A 17,816-nucleotide genomic window follows, 5' to 3' on the forward strand; every position below is an offset into this window, starting at 1 on the left:
TTGATTCTTTGTCTTGAAAATAATTATACGGGCAATAAGTTCCGATATAATTAAAAAATAATACAGAATATATTATAAAAAAAATTATTTCATTCGCAGTAACTTTCCTTTTTAATGAAAACATTATAAAAAATGGCTATTCAATTATTTTTTTACGGTATTACCTAATCACAATGATTATTATTTGATAAAAAATAAAATAAAATAATATTTGTGGTTTAGATCGGTAACAATTTACCAATGACCTTAAACTACCGGAAGAATTTAACTTCAAGGTCACTAATCAGTCATAAAATTTTCATTGTAAATAAACAGTTGTAACAAAAAAATTAACCTTAGTATTACAATTATTCATAATTGAAAAATGATAAATATTAGACAGGAAGATAATAAAGTCTGAAGTATTTTTGAATATCGGTCCATATATTATTGAAATGTTAAATAATGAGTTGGTAAAAAATTAAAAGCTGATGAAATAAGTAAACAAATAATAATAATAAATTTTTAATGATTTAAGAAAACAAGTGCATTATTATTATTATTGCTATTATTAATAATTTTATATTTTTGAATAATAATAATAATAATAATAATAATAATAATAATAATAATAATAATAATAATAATAATAATAATAATAATAATAATAATAAAACCGGAACAAAAATTTTCTACAACAATAAAATAATGGCAAGTGGTAAATGCTAATGTCCTTACCAGGTTATATTATAATTAAACGCAAAGAACAGATATCACGATCTCAAGAGTAGTTATGTAATAAAATCGTCGTTACTTTGTAATGATTATTTCCTCAATGCAAATCGATTATATTAGTCGATGATAAACCTTGAAGATATTGAATTCTTTCAGTACAAATACAAATATGAATAGAGTGATTAAATAAAGGCGAGGGGCTCGATTATGATAATCATTAAGACTTATAACTAGGATTTATATATCTTTAATTCAATAAAAGCATCATCAATGCGTGTTGCCACGAAACCGTAATCTCTAACTACCGTTATCACTTACACTTTCAGGGACACTCTTTATAATTAATTATATGATTAAAATAATTAAATATGTTAGGATAATTTATCGATTTAATTAATTGTTATTTATATAGTGAAATTTTCTTGATCGTCCTCTATGTTCTCTTAGTCCGTTTAGTTATCAAATCGCATATAATAATATAATATATCCAGGATTGATGTGATCACAATAGCGTGCCAATGGCACGTGAACACACTCTGTCAATCCTGTTGAGAGTGTTTTTATTTTAATAATTATTCAAGGGGATACCGGCGTATCGATTGAATTCTGTTCCTAATTATTATTATTTTTATTTATTATTATTGTCATTATTAACTTACTTATTTATTAGCCATATAGTCGAACCTTCTAATAAAAAAAAAACAAGTTATATTTCAACAGTTCGCTAAATTTTCCCCCGATAAAAATATTATCGATTTAATGTGTTGTTTACCATATTATGAATTAAATTGTTACTTTGTTGCAAATATTCAAAACTAGTTTATTTTTATTTAAATCCAGTTGTAAATTTTACGGTATTCAAATTAAAATTTTTATGCATTGTTTATCGTAGTATTGATTAAAATCATCATTTTTATTTTTACAAACAGATTAAATTTATTGAAAACAAAATAAATTTTATTAGACGTAAATTTGACGTCTTAAAAAATTTTTTTAATTATTATCTTTATTATTAAGAGAATAAGAACAATTTCGAACAAAATTAAGAAATGACCTGGTATCTTGTGAATTATTGACATTTTTAAGGATATAAGCTCATCCCGATGTTACACTCATCGAGACCTTTCATTCGAGTACCGACATCAATTTTTCATATATTTATATATTTTATATATATGTATATATGAAAAATATATCAAAATGCATGTGGGTACTCAAATGAAAGCTCTTGATGAATGTAACTTCGGGATGAGCTTAGATTTTTAAAAACGTCAATATTTAAGAAAGTACAGTGCAACTTAACAAAAGTAATTATTTAATAAAGCAAAATTTAATTTATTTATAGTCACATAAAAAATTGGCTTAGAAAATTGAAAATTTTAATTTAAACTCATTATAATAATAATAACAACAATGAATGAATTAATGAGTCATAGTAAACCACAAGAAGCATAAAACAGTAAAAACTACAATAAATCCAATGACCACGTTAATAATCCGCACACTTAAATCTAAAAAACAATGAGTATAATTTTACGCAATAATAACCAACGAATGGGTCAGTGTCGATATGCACGACTGATTGTTCGTGAGTTCTTATTTTATTATTTATTTTTTTCTTCACTTCACCCAATTAGCTCCTCCAGTTAAACATCTACAAATTAACAAATAAACTTCTTATAAAAATCTATCAATCCACTCGCGTAAATTATAAATATTAAATTACACTAATCATAAATCATAACAACAATAATTATTACCATCATCACTGTCTATAATAATTTGTTTTTTCCCACCAACAATTAAACGGATAATTACAGCGCTGATATTTATACAGTTAAAAGATTAATCAATATAATTATGATAATTACATTTAAAAAAGTGATTGTAATAAAAAGAGTAACTTGTCAAGTACAAATCGAACTTTAAATTCTATTCTATCGTAGAAATGTTGTACGAAATCACGCGGACGTCTGGTTAATATGTAAAAGTCCCGAAGGTTAAAATTTGAAAATAACAAAAAAAAAGGTTAATTCTGATTGTAGGCTGAGTACTTCCGACAATAAGAGTAACTTAGAATAATAATATTAACTGCTTCCGTGATAAGTGTAACCTTCTTTCTTATGACGTGCCTTGACAGCCAGTGTCAGTCTTGTAAATTCAGCAAATCAGTCACCGAGCCATTAACTCTAAGGATAAAAACCTTATCTGTAACAAGTAAACAATATTATTTATTCTCATATTTATATTTTAGCATCTTGCTGTAATTATTTTCCATAAACGTGCCGCGGTTAACAAGCGCCTTTTTTCGCAACAGCCACCAGCCACGAGTGCTGAAAAAATAATTTATATTCGTAAGAAACAAAACATTTCACGATACAGAAAAAGTTAAATTAATTTGAATCAAAAAAAAATATTTTTAAGAATTTTATTTTCTTCATTTAAAAAATTTTATCGAGAAATTTTTTTTTATTTCAAATTTTTAGTAGATTTCATTAAAATCTAAGTATTGCAGCTGTACTTATGGCGCCAATTTTAAAATTTAACCATTTTAAAATTTTATTTTTTTTATTTTTTTTTTTTTTTTTTTTAAATAAAAATTTATAAATATTAAAAAAATAAAATTTTTGACCTCACGAGAGCGATAAAATAAAGCTGAGGGTTGATAGCTAGAGTGAATAGCACCCTGAAGACATATCCGTGTTGGAAATAGAAATTCTGATAAATATACTCCTAGAAATAAAAAGTAATCCCACGGAATCATCACCATAATCTCTTTACTAGGGACAACATTTTTCTGTGAGAAATCAAGCAAGGGATAATATAATAATAATAATAATAATATTAATATTTACACATACATCTAAGTCAAGGACTTAATATCAAGGATTACAATTATTGATTCAGCATTGAGATCATCAATCAATATAAGCACAATTCATTAGTCATTATTATTTTTGTTTAGAAGAAAGGCCAATGACTCGGTGCTTTCTTGGTTTTTTTCACATCCGTCTTTTATAGATGGAAATCTTTACAATGTTAAGTGTTGATAAGTAGATTGTTAATTGGTAATTAAATTACAAACGGACTGTGACATAACACGAGCTACAAGACGTGGATACAAAGTGTCTTTAATGACCTTGCCTTATGTCGTTATGTAGATGGTTATCATTATTTTTTTATGGATCTAGATTATAGGCATTGGTATTTTATTTTTAATCGATTACTATTATTTTATGATCATCTATATTCAATTTTTATTTATTAATATTTATTAATATTACTGGGTCGGTCTTTTTGAATTTTAATAATTTTATAAATTATTATACTGGAATAACTATTATTATTATTATTATTATTATTATTATTATTAACATTTTAAGCGGGGAAATTTAAAAAAATGGTTAATAATTATCAAATGCAAAATTTTTACGTGAGGTCAAAAAAACTTTTTTTTTTTTTCAATATTTATAAATTTTAATTAAAAAAAAAAAAAAAAAAAAATTAACTAAGTCAAAAAATGACTAAATTTTTTTAAAGTTGTGCCATAGAACGGCTGCAATAGTTAGATTTTTAATAAATCAACTAAAAACGATCATTTAGTTGTTGTAGTTTTTTAAATTTAACTCAGGAATTAATTACTCCTACTCTAAATATATTCAGATTGCTTTTTAATAATAAACTTATTAATTGAAATCATTAAAGTTAAAAATAATAAAATAGTCTGATGGCTCGGACTATTGACAGGAAAGATTGTGATACTGTATGTAAATAGTATAAAATTAAACTTAAAGGCGGGTAAATGATAAACTGTCAATAAATTATAATCGAAATATTTGATTTAAATAGGACATTAAAATGAGCAAATACAAAATTAATATACAAATTAAATTAGTCCCATTCACCCTTCTAATTCTAAATTATATAACTATTGCCAATTGTTGCAAAATTATTATCTGAGATATATAAATTTTATAAAAATATTAAATTATATAACATCATTTCAACAGAAATTAACATTCGATTATTTAATTGATTTCTAAATCTGATCTACCCGCGTTAGATTTTTTAATTAAACAATATCGCGTAATCCTATTTAATTTTTAAGAAGAAAAAGAAAAAACTTGATAAAAAAAATTATCCTTAATTCAACGAGATTACGAAGAAATTTCATTCTCCTCTTTGTCTTCCTCCGCTTCTATAACTCAGTCCCGGGAAATCCCGACACTCATCGCTGTATATTTTATTTATTTTCTTTGTACTTTTTCCGTCACCATCGCATTCTTTCGTGGTAATTTTTTTTTTGCTCAATGATATTGACATTACATGATTTGAGTCAATCCGTCGATCTTGTGAAAATTTCCTCCGTCAAGTTAATGAGTAATCATTATTATTATTATTATTATTATTATTATTATTATTATTATTAAGTTAGCAGTTAGATAGAACACATACGACAACTGAATGCAGAATTTAAGCGAAAAAAAGAGAGGGGGATACAAATATTAACTACGTCAATGGTAACCCATTTTATTGTCACCTTGAGGGTGAAGGGATTAGCAATGCGCAATAAAACGATCTAATAGTGAAAGTCCTAACGATCCATAATATCCATTTTTTAACATTATTTTATGTTTTATTAACCCCTTATTATTCTGATAATTATTACTTTTTTCCATTGCTTACAAGCTTACAATTCTTCGACACCTACGTTAAAGGGTTTTATATTTTATTTAATGGGTGTTGAATTCGGATAATTTTTATAAAATATCAAACGGCAAAAATTTTTTATAATTATTTTGAAGAAATTATCGTAAAATTTTTTTCTTTTTCTTTTTAATAAAATTAATAAAAGATTATTTAACCTTTAGAATTTTAATTTATTCAAACGTTAGATCTACAATTTATTTAAGCCCAAAAATTAATAATACACTTATTTTTTTTTTAATTTATTATTATTATTTTTGATTTAAAATTTTGACAATAAATAATAATTCTTAATTTTTTGAAGAAATTTTTAATCAAATAAAAATAATAATAATAATAATAATAATAATAATAATAATAATATTTTATTAAAAATTTAAAAATATTTTCAATTGAAATTTATTTTTATAAAAATTATATATATAAATATTTAATAGCAAATAATTATTATTAATATCAGTCATTATAATATTAAATGCAACAATTAAGTTATTATTTATTTATTTATTATTTATTACCAATTTATTAATACATTGTATAAAGATATCCTCAGATACAATCAATTAAACACACAATTTTTTTTTTCATATTTTATTTAAAACATAAATAATTTTAAATAATAATAATATAATAATTTTTTGTCATTGATAGAATGATAACATTAGTCGGTTAATGTTGCAAAATAATTATAAGTATGCGTCGTTTGCAATTAAATATTCAAATATATGTGATATGTAATTTTTCTTTGAATATCTTAACTATCAGGAATTGCATAATAAATTTTTTTTTTTTAACACAACAGAAATTAAATTTTATGGTCTTTAAGTAGATATGCAAACTCTTTTTATTTTGTGACAATAAATACAGGATAAACCTCAACAACCACAACAACAACAAAAACATTAACGTCTATGCTATTTTTAGGAAGAAACTAATAAAATCCAATGCATTCACAGCCTAATGATATACAAAAGTTCAGTCGTAAATTTACAGATTTTATTTTTTTAAAAAGCAGTTCTCGATTTTTCCATAAACGACGCAATAATTATATAAATTTATAAAAAAAAAAAAAAAAAAAAAAATGTGAAAAAACAAAATACAAAGCCAAGTAATCAATGACGAATCTATTTTTAATAATTATACTCAGACTTGCATAATTGGTTGTGGATTTATTACTTGATCGATATACAGTTTTTAATCATGCAATAATTAAAATTTTTAATTTTAAATTAACACATTATCTTTATGTTTTCATTGACTTTTAAAAAGTTTTAATGTTTCAATTCCAATCGTAATTATAATTAAAAACTAATCCATTGTGGTAGGAGATATTATCGAAGAATATTCTTGTCGGGGCTTGTATATAAATAAAATAAGCATCAAGTAAATGAAATGACTAATTAATATAATTACCGAATATTAAACCGACAAAAGTTTGGAAAATCCAAAAGTAAACTTAAGATTAGTTTTTTATTACTAATAATTAAACGAAACCGAGTTAAATAGTTAGTATCAATACCAAACTAGTTTATGAAATTCCGAAGCTATTAAAAAAAACCCCATCTTGATTCGTCTATTTTTTTCCGGGTTATCCTGATTACATGCCAAAAATTCCATACATAAATCGGTAAAAATTTTTTTTAAAAAGTCTTTCTTAAGATAAGATGTAATAACATTTTTTTATTGTTGTAATCGCCAAAAATTATGATACTGAAATTAAAAGACATCTACAGAGAAAAAGAAATTTACTTGAATCAATTAAATAATTTTGAAGGATTTTATCTTGTTGATTTGAGTAGAAAAATTCTAAAACAAAAAAATTATTCATGGTTTATGTAAATTTAAATTAATTCAAAAATTTTTCGTCTTAATTCAAGTTAATTTTTTTTCTGTGTATAATTTTTAGAATTTTTAAAATAAATTATAGCAAAAAAAATTAATTTAAAAAGAATTTCCAAAAAAATGATAAATGTAATTTTTTAAAAATAATTTTTCACACTTAGTTTATTTTTAAATTGTCAAAAGTTAATTTCAATTTAATCAAAAATTGAGGATTTAAAATTGCGTGTTTTGGTATAAAAAAAAAAAAAAAAAAAAATAAAAAATTAGTGCTATAAATTAATGAATAATATTATTAGATTATGATTGAAAAATATGCAAGTATGTATATCTTCATAGATAATTTTAATTTCCAAGTGATTATATCACCGTACCGGTAAATACTAATGAAGGCAGGACCAAAGTTATCACGTGAAAAGAGGCGTGTTGGCTCGTGTCCTCGATAATAAGTATTGAATAACGTATTAAAGTGTCGATTCGAATATAAAATTATTTTTAAAAACTACTCTAGACAAAAAGTAGGAAAAAAATAATCTAAATTTGAAATTTAAAACCCGACAGTATAAAAATAATGAAACTTATTAAATCATTAGAAATCATTTAAAGCAGTCTTGCGGGAAAAATCAAATAATTACAGGAACAAAAAGCTTAATTATCATTTTAATTATTGGAATTTGACGCGTAGCATTCAATAATATGTCTTATTGTTACGTAATTTTTAATATTGCCGATCGAGTGGTAAAATAATTTTTAATTGAGGAAAATTGAGCTTAGATTTTATCTGATGGTCGTTAGCGCGATGACAAATACCAAATTAATTAATTAATTAATATTTAAGACACGGTGTGTGTGTGTGTGTGTGTGTGTGTGTGTGTGTGTGTGTGTGTGTGTGTGTGTGTGTGTGTGTGTGTGTGTGACCTTGTCGGCGATGATGACAAGTACTATTAGTTAAATACGTCATTACATTTTTATTAATTTATAATATGTACATACATGCATGCAAGATCGAGTTCTTCGGAATAAGATAACCGGTAACCGGTCAGACTGCAACGACCTACCTCAGCGCGTTATATATATCTATATATATATATTTGTTAAATGCGTCATCAAATGTTTCATTGCTTTTTAGTTTTTTATTTCGCCAATACTAATGCCGAGTGTCTAATAATGCATAACTGTAATTAATTAAATACACATTCGTGACATTTCATTATTTTTATTTTTTCTAAGGACTGTAACACTAAAGTAAACTTTAGTGGGTTTTTTTGAGCGAAGGAAACCCCGAGCAGGTTTGCGGGCTTGGAAATATTTTAGACAAGTCCCGGGGAAACCCCGGATTCGTAAAAATACCCGGTAGCAGGAAAAAGTGACAAGAAATGGTTAAGAAGTAGTTTTTTATCTGAATTTAAGTACTTCTTATGTAAAATATTTATTTATTTGGAGAATATAACTGATGAGGTAAATTGTGATAAATTTTACTATTTTACGTCAATGGAAAAATATCTTGGGTTTACCGTCTTGTTTACTATGTTGATGATTTGGATATTAGATTTCAGTTTTAAATAAGATGCGTTCATTGTAAACAGGTTGAATTTTATATTAGGAGTCGCTTGCAAATTTTGTGGCATTATAAGTATCTTGAATTGTTTAATTTTACGATCTTATTTGTGTTCTTGATTGTTGTTGTCCATCGGAGGGAAGGAATTATGGTCGAGAGAATTGTAAATGAGACAAATGGTTATGTAAAAATTGCTTGTTGAGTAATATCATATTTATGGAGAAAAATTGTTAAATTTACTCGGATGGATTTATAAAAATTATATTTTTTAATTTTCAGGAATAGATTTGAAAAAATTTTGTATAAATTATGGAAAAGTTTTAGTCAGATATAATTTTATTAAGATTTATATAATGCATTTTTTTAATATAAAATTTACAATTTTTCCACGTAAATTTCACATTTTTTCCATGTTCTAAATTTATAGAATTTTTTTTTAAGTAAAAAAATTTTTTACATGCTACATTTGGGTCATTCCATGCCAAATCGACAAATTTATTACCTGACCTCTTTCGATTTCGCTAAAAATTTTCTATCTTTTTCTACCCCCCGAAAGACATTTTTCAGAATTTTAAAAAATTTTTTTTCCAAACTCAAAAAAAGTTACGAATTTTCGAAAAAAACCGCTCTTTTTTTTTGAAAATGCTAGAACTTTTTTAAAAATTGACCGTTTGGGAACTTTTTTTTTTCAAAATTTTTGTTTTTAAATGTAGTTTTTGAAAAAAAATATGAAAAAATTTTCAGAATCCCAGATATATGAAATATTTTAGTTTTTTTGAAAAAACCGTGATTTTCTCAAAGTTGGACCATTTTTTTTTTTTTTTTTTTTTCTAAAAAACTTCAACTAATTCCGCAGTGATCCCCGCATATTTCAGGATGTGATCGCTATTGCTTCTAATTTTTTTACTATTTAAAAAAAAAGTTTTTTTACAATTTAGTTTATTTTTTTAACTTTTCGGCCAAATTTTTTAGCTTACTCGTGAAACTTCAGAAGTTAAAAAATAATGTATCTTTCAAAAATTTTAAGTCGTTATCTTCCAAAATTTTTTTTTTTTTTTAAATTCATACTTCCAACCTCATATTTCTACATAAATAAAAATCACTTTTATTACTTGTCCTGAAATCAACACGGAAAAAAAGTGATACAAATTTTACGTCAGGTGATGCTATATTCGGTTCACTACTATAGAAAATGCTGTATCATAGTATAGTAAAGTATAGGACATAATACATTAGATACAAAATTAGCGTCTACAGTGATACAAATTTTACATCACCTTTTTATCCGTGAATGTATTTCATATAAAACATTTTCTTCTGACCAGGTTCTAATATTTATTGATTTATTTATTCATTAATTAGTTTATTTATTTACAATAACATCTATTCTTTATGATAACATCTATTTCCTTATTTCTTTTTACTTAATGATTGTCTTCTTTTTTCACTGTGCTATGAGTTAAAGACTGATCCGAAAAAGAAAATGACTTAACTTCCACTATACCATCTTCCAACGGCGAAATTTTATGTATTTTCTGTGTTGCTGGGATGGTTTTGGCATTTTTAAAACGATCTTCTAGTTTGTCTTTCATCAGATTGTAGGCGTCAACTGTTGAGAATCGCACATTTATATTTGTCAAATTTTTTCACACCCATTCAAAAAATTGTACAGGTGTTAATATTTGCTCATCAGGTGGTAATTGCAGACTTGCTCTCGAGGCCCTCATTTTAACCGTCCCACCGACTCCGTCACAAGGCCCTTTGCCGTGAGCCGTTGCAAAAAAATTCCATTCAACTGGTACACCAAAATCTTCACGATAATGGGATAAATTACTAAAATGCTTATAATTTTTATACTGTTGCGGTGCACCATCCGAAAAAAAAAAATACTTTGGAGACTGTGGGCGAAAGAGATTTGATAAAGTCGAAAATAATTCCAGAATAAACATGGACAGCAATAGAATCATGGTTTAAGCAGTCTGAAATTATAACCATACTCTGATGAGTTAGTTGATTATTAACCTTATAATAAATAACGACTGTGTAAACTGTTGCTTGATCGTTATTCCAATGGAATCCCGGTGCAGCATTTTGAACAATAAACGCATAATTTTCAGCAAAATCAACAATTACTATGAATTCGTTATCGGTTATCGATTCTTTTAGCGCTCTTAGATATGCCGATTGTTCTTTTGCAATGAAATTATGTGGTAATAGACCAACAAGCTTATCACAAAAATCATCAACAAAATCCGAAGCATTTTTCAACGTTGTTTCAAGAGTTACTTTTGGGGTAGACACCCATTGTTTGTAACGAATTTCATCGATTGCATGATTATCCATTTCTGTGAAAATTAATTGTTTTATGTTGTCAATGCCTGGACAATTTAGACATGTATTGAAATAGCACTCAGTCTTGGGATTGTCACAGATAATAGCATTCACACAGTCGCTGTAAGTTTTCAATGGCATATTTGAACCTTCTGTTAATCGACTTAATTTACCTCCTAAAATCATTAATTTGACATTCTGATGAATAGAACAAACGCAAACTGTATGAGTCCCCGAACCACCAGCTAAGATACAGTGTTTTGGACGTAAAGATGCAAATGACGAAAATCCGATCTTACTTCCGGGAAATCTTGATTGAAATATCTTATGTAACTCCTTCAAATTACAGAGTACTAAGCGTTTTTCAATTTGAATTTTCGTACCATCATCATTACGCAATGAAACAAAATCTTTTTCCCTGGCATAGGACTGCTCATTTCATTGTCATTATAAAAATTTATAACAGCTGATGACACTTCAACAGATAATCCATGCCCTGAAAAATTGAGTGATGATTAAAATTATATATAAATACGTATAAATTGTTCAAACAAAAATTAGTTAGTAAGTCAATATCTCACCCATTTTCTTTTCAGGTATTGATAATATTCCTTTATCAGCTTCAAGATTTATTGCTAATCGCGCCATATACGTAGTTGTGCCCATTACTTCAACAATCTTCTCAATACTCCAACTTGATGGCATAAGAGTCAACATTTGTATACGTAAAGATTTGGTCGTATTGGTATCATGGAACTTTTCTCTTAATTTTTTAATTATTTCAGCAGCATCTGTGTTGCTGCATTGAAAATCTACAGGATTTGGAATTCCTAATGCCTTTTTCAAACTATCAGCAACACGAGAAACTTTATTGTTTAAATACGTTTCATCATTTACTCTTCTAGCTAGCAATGGAGATTGGTTTAATAATAATAAAGCTTCATTTACGATCGAACGAGTTATTTCCAAACTGAGTTCAGATAACGACGAACTACTTTGCTGAATTTGTGATTCTCCAACACTTGTTGTTGGATCTAAAAAAAAATAATCAATAGAAAATACAAAGAACAATGATAGTTGAACATCGAAACATAAAAGCTTCAAAAATACCTGTCAGGTTATTGCCTCCGGAATTATCAACTTCTATAGATCCGGTAAGAATATTTTCATCATTCTCAGAACGCTCATCGGGTTCATTGTCATCACTTTCATCAGAAAGACTTTCAGCGTAATGATGAAGTAATTTTTTATAGCATGAACTGCATATTCGATCAACAGTTGACAAATTGTATCGATTAGCTAAATTTTGTGGTACATTACGCAAAGATGATGTTTTCCGATGGTTCTCCAAATTATGTGGATTACAACATCGATCGCGAAACTTTGGCATTGTAATCACTTGTAAACAAAAATTCGATAAAAAGAACTCTCCGTCAAACTGTGTAAATTTATTTAATAATGTTATATCTTTGTGACACTTTGAACACATCAACGATACGATTATTCTTTTAACATAACCTTCATTTTAACAGAATAAAGTAGAGATGATCTCTTTTTACCGATAGACGACAGTTTAAAAATTATCGGCTGAGGATATTTTTCTGCACACTTCAATAGTGCAGTTGTGATTTTTAGTACAAAAAAATTGAACAAATATGAAACAAAAACATAATTATCACTTAATTTAAAAAAAAATTTTGGAAGATAACGACTTAAAATTTTCGAAAGATACATTATTTTTCAACTTCTGAAGTTTCACGAGTAAGCTAAAAAAATTTGGCCGAAAAGTTAAAAAAATAAACTAAATTGTAAAAAACTTTTTTTTAAACAGTAAAAAAATTAGAAGCAATAGCGATCACATCCTGAAATATGCGGCGATCACTGCGGAATTAGTTGAAGTTTTTTTAGAAAAAAAAAAAAAAAAATGGTCCAACTTTGAGAAAATCACGGTTTTTTCAAAAAAACTAAAATATTTCATATATCTGGGATTCTGAAAATTTTTTCATATTTTTTTCAAAAACTACATTTAAAAACAAAAATTTTGAAAAAAAAGTTCCCAAACGGTCAATTTTTAAAAAGTTCTAGCATTTTCAAAAAAAAAGAGCGGTTTTTTTCGAAAATTCGTAACTTTTTTTGAGTTTGGAAAAAAAATTTTTTAAAATTCTGAAAAATGTCTTTCGGGGGGTAGAAAAAGATAGAAAATTTTTAGCGAAATCGAAAGAGGTCAGGTAATAAATTTGTCGATTTGGCATGGAATGACCCATTTACATTTTTTTAATGCAAATTTACATTTCCCATGTAAATTTACATTTTCCATGTAAATTTAACATTTTTTTCCGCGTCCTAAATTTACATTATTTTTCTAGGAAATTAAAAATTTTTTTTCACATGCTAAATTTACATTTTCTCCATCCAAAATTTACATTTTCATATTATAATATTTTACAATGGAAAAATTAAATTTTATAGGTGTAAAACTACTTACGATATCGCGGTATCACCGACGATATGTTACTGCAAAATATCCGGTAAAAGTCAACCTATTTAAATGTGATGTTATTCATACAAAAATGAATTTATTCAGTATGAGCTTCACATACACGTATCGAAAAGACCGAATTTATTGATGACCTTGACAATTTAGCTTCTGAACCAGGCAAATGTAAAATTGAAACCACGAAAACCTTGAAAAAATATATTTAGATAAAGGTTGATCAAGCTCATTCATTTAAATGATTAATTGTTCATTATTAAGTCCTTTATTTTATCGATTTTTATGTCTCGAGGTTGTTTTAGAACAATATCATCATTATTTCTTTTCACCCGGTAACAAAAAAATTTTCACTTTTCAAAAACTAACTCAAGTAGTGATAATTACTCGAGTAGTAAAAAAATAAAAAATAAAATGCTAATTAAGTGTAATTACTTGATTGAATAATCACCCGCATTATTTACAATTGACAAATTATAAATAAAACAACAATTTCCAATAACTACAACAATAAATAAATAAATAAATTACAATAATTTGTTCTTTACAATTGATTTAAATTCAAAGAAAACTATAACATCCTTTATTACGATTAATTTTATTAAAAAAAGTGACACTGGTATTTCTTCTCAACGTCGACATTTTAACCCAACCAATATCATCATCATTATCCTCGGAATTATGATAATTATGTTGAATTTTAAAGATCGATTTCACATCTCTCAATAACTGATGCAAATCTTTGCCGAATCCCGTAATACGGCTAGACTCTTTGCTGGAATAATTTTTATTTTTATCCGCCGATAAATCACTGTAAAAATCAGCATCTTTGCAATACTGACAAAAATGATGATCATCATCAATAATCCTAGACTCTGGACGTTCTTTTGAGTTCATTTCCACGACAAGATTTTTACTTTTAACAACCGAATCCAAATTAATCTTCTTTTCGCTGGATTTCTGTTGTTTCGGTGAATTATAGTCTTCATCTTGACCTCCAGCTGCTACTCCAGACAAATCGATGTCGATCAAAGTTGAGTGACCGGCTGGTTGGCTTCCTAAAGCTGATGTAATTGAGGTCCAAGATTTCAATGGACTTTTCCTCTCACTCTCAATATTTAAATCAAAATCATTGAAATTTAGCATTCGCCGACACTTTTTTATGAAACTCGTCACAAGTTTTGGCTTTTTATTTTCAATTTCAATTGAATTCATTAATTCTAAAGAATTCAGTTTTCTTCCCTGAATTTCCGATAAACTTTCTTCTTTATCGCCGTCATTTCTGTCCAACACCGATTTGAACTCTTTTGAATCTTCATTTTGATCTATTTTAACTTCTGGGTACAGTGAATTGTAAAATTTATCCTTTAAACCACAATTATCATCAACTTTATCGTCACAATTGATTACAAATGACAATTGCGCTTTTGCTTGAGAAGGTGGATGTTTCCGCGGAGGCTTAACAATTTTTTTCCCAATCGTAACACCGATTTCCGGCGGATCACTTCTTATTATCTCCTTATATTCAATCGAACTATGCAAATCATTAGTACTGCAACAATTATTATTATTATTATCAATTGCATTGACCACATTCGGAAAATCAGTTTGAGTTCCCTTCGACTTCAAAGTTGTTGCGTAAATAATATTGCTTTGCAATTGAGAAATATTATCAGATCTAAATCTAAAGGACAAAAATTCCGTAGACAAGTCTTCATTTTTTTGACTCAACTCCATTAACTCAGGGACTAATTTTACAATCTTTCTTCTTTTGACGCGCACTTTCAGCGGAGAACTGATTGATGATCGCTTTGAAATTTTGCGCGGGTTTTTTGAACCATCTAAAATAAATTTATTTAAATTATTATTATTATTTTTGCAATTATAACTATTTTAACCTTCAAAATTACCATTAGAGCCCTTGTGAAGCCAGGGAGACACGCATGTACACACAACTCCAATCGCAACTACCAGACCTATGAAGGTTATTTTTGGGGGTTTTAATGTTCTTAAAGCACTTCCAAACACTCCAAGAGCCATTTTCACTATTTTTGAAATTTATTTGATTATTCAAGCGCTTGTAACAGCGAATTAAAAAAAAAAATTAATATTAGAAGCTTCTTTTGTAAAACTGAACGCTTAAATTGTAGAAAGTACTTGTACGTATTTAAATTACTTAAGTATACTTTTGCGAAAAATAAACAAACTTATTTATCATCGGAATTTATTACAGAGAATTGATTCTTTAATCGCTTAATTTTAGAAATTAGAAACTTGAATGTATAGTCAAATTGCACATACTATATTGCTTCTTATTATCTCACTTGCTATCTCTTACTCATTTCCCACGAACATTTTTAAAAGTTTTGTTAAAATTTTGACAAAATTCAAAAATTTTTTTACTTTATTTAAATTATAAATTATAAATAAATTAGAAAAATTATTTTAAAAAATTTTCAGTTTTTTATGATTTCTTCATGTAGAATTTTCTGAATAAAACAAATTTTTTGCATCCATTAAAAAAATTTTAAATAAAATATTTCCTGTCTAAAATTTAAATTTTTCTTACAAAAACTGATCTGCGTAATTTAAAAAATTTTTATCTGTCAGTACAACCTTTAATTAAAAATGACTCAAGTATAATAAGTAATTTTCAATTGAAAAATTTATTTACAAACAATCAATCATATATTTACTGGAAATTATTGACAGTTTTATCGTAAACAAGAAACATAATTTCAGGAGCTAAAATTAATAGTATATTTTCCACGGCAATAAAAAACAAGCGATTAATAATTTTTTAATTAAAAATAATAATAATAAAGATAAATAAATAAATAAATAGAAGTTGGAGGTTCTGTAGTATATAGGAAGCACTAGCAAGGTGAAAATAATTAAAGGAAAAAATAAATTCAATCACCCGTAGTTTATTAAGGATATTTATACCATAAAATTTAATAATGCGGTTTTTCCAACAACCAATTACTATATTTATTATATTATTACTCCGTCATTACCATTTTTCAATATTCATAATAAGTCATAAAAAAAATTTCGCTTTAATTCCATTGTTCTTGCCAGTAAAAAAACTCCTTTAATTACCAAATTATGTAAAAAAATTATTAAAAACAAACAAGAGGACATTGATGACTCCGAGGATTGATTAATTATTTTTTTTACTTGCCAGTAAAGGATTTCCAAGCTTCCGGCTTCTGGTTAAGTGTAACAGTCTATTAAATATTAAGTATTAATATTAATATTATTCTTTTTTTTATTAATAAAATATAGACCGGAAGAACCTTGGGATATTGTCGTTGGCGATAAGTGATTAGGTGATTACATTTAATTCAAGTACATGTCCTAAGGCATATACGATATACCTTTTATTATATTTGTTGAATCATTGTAATGTCTCTATCCACTCGAGGTTACATTGCCATCTCTGTTGGGAATGATTCGCAATTACTTCAGGCGTATGATCGGCTGGTAGCTTATATTTTATGACAAACACCTTTTATTTATTTCATCACTTTTTTAACTCTCTTTCTTTTTTAGAATTTTTTTACAGCAATTAACTAATAAATAAAAAAATAATTTAAATAATTTTGGCTTTTCGGGTTTTTTTATTGTAAAATTAATTTTTTTAATTAAATTTTGTATTATTAGAAAGGTTTTGATTTTTATTTGGGCAATTTTAAGGTTTTATGTGCTTTTATAAGATTGTTCATTTATAATGATAAATTTGCTTGAATTAAAAATAATTTTTTGACTCAAGAATTTTTTCTCTTGACTCAAAAAAATTATTTTTTTTAAAATGATATTATTGGTTCAAGATTTTGGTTCTTAAGTCATTAATTTTAAGTAAAAAATTTAATTCATAATTTAAAGTCATTTAATATCAAATAAAAAATTTTGTGTTAAATATTTAACAATTTTTTGTGTTAATTTAACACAACAAATGTTAAATTTACACATAAAAGTGTTAAATATTTGACACAAAATTTTTTACTAGGTAGAAATCTCAAAAAAATAGCAAAAAATTTTTTTTTTTAATAATTTTTAACGGGTTTTATCGATCGATTCCAAAAATTAATCAGCTCTCAGTTAATAAAAGAATTTTATATCATAACCATTTGAATTTTGTATAAAAAAAAAGTCGACATCTAAAAAATTAAA

At 26.2% G+C, this 17,816-nt stretch overlaps 2 protein-coding genes and 1 long non-coding RNA gene across 4 annotated transcripts; all 3 read right to left on the minus strand.

Moving 5' to 3' along the window:
* Nucleotides 1–2,273: 2,273 nt before the first annotated feature.
* Nucleotides 2,274–2,921, minus strand: LOC141528986 (uncharacterized). Its single transcript, XR_012479490.1, has 2 exons — nucleotides 2,475–2,921; nucleotides 2,274–2,368 (listed from the first exon to the last, which is right to left on the minus strand). It is a non-coding gene; the product is annotated as an uncharacterized LOC141528986 (long non-coding RNA).
* Nucleotides 2,922–9,961: 7,040 nt separating this feature from the next.
* Nucleotides 9,962–12,638, minus strand: LOC141528659 (uncharacterized). Of its 2 annotated transcripts, XR_012479419.1 has the most exons (4): nucleotides 12,260–12,638; nucleotides 11,731–12,183; nucleotides 11,323–11,645; nucleotides 9,962–10,797 (listed from the first exon to the last, which is right to left on the minus strand). XR_012479419.1 is itself a non-coding variant. In XM_074244816.1 (3 exons), exons 1-3 carry the CDS (start codon nucleotides 12,636–12,638, stop codon nucleotides 11,503–11,505), a joined length of 975 nt encoding a protein of 324 aa, XP_074100917.1. In that variant the 3' UTR covers nucleotides 9,962–11,502. The 2 variants fall into 2 exon arrangements, 1 of the variants encoding a protein (XP_074100917.1); XM_074244816.1 differs by having other exon boundaries at nucleotides 9,962–11,645.
* A 1,251-nt stretch (nucleotides 12,639–13,889) lies between these two features.
* On the minus strand, nucleotides 13,890–15,812 carry LOC141528565 (uncharacterized). The gene is made up of 2 exons (XM_074244684.1): nucleotides 15,551–15,812; nucleotides 13,890–15,481 (listed from the first exon to the last, which is right to left on the minus strand). The coding sequence occupies exons 1-2, from the start codon at nucleotides 15,678–15,680 to the stop codon at nucleotides 14,202–14,204; spliced, it is 1,410 nt and encodes a 469-aa protein (XP_074100785.1). The 5' UTR covers nucleotides 15,681–15,812; the 3' UTR covers nucleotides 13,890–14,201.
* Nucleotides 15,813–17,816: the final 2,004 nt, after the last annotated feature.

The sequence above is a fragment of the Cotesia typhae genome, unplaced genomic scaffold (genome assembly GCF_013202065.1).
Source record: "Cotesia typhae breed Kobodo isofemale line unplaced genomic scaffold, CoteBio_Ctyphae contig_44, whole genome shotgun sequence".
Classification (NCBI taxonomy): domain Eukaryota; kingdom Metazoa; phylum Arthropoda; class Insecta; order Hymenoptera; family Braconidae; genus Cotesia; species Cotesia typhae.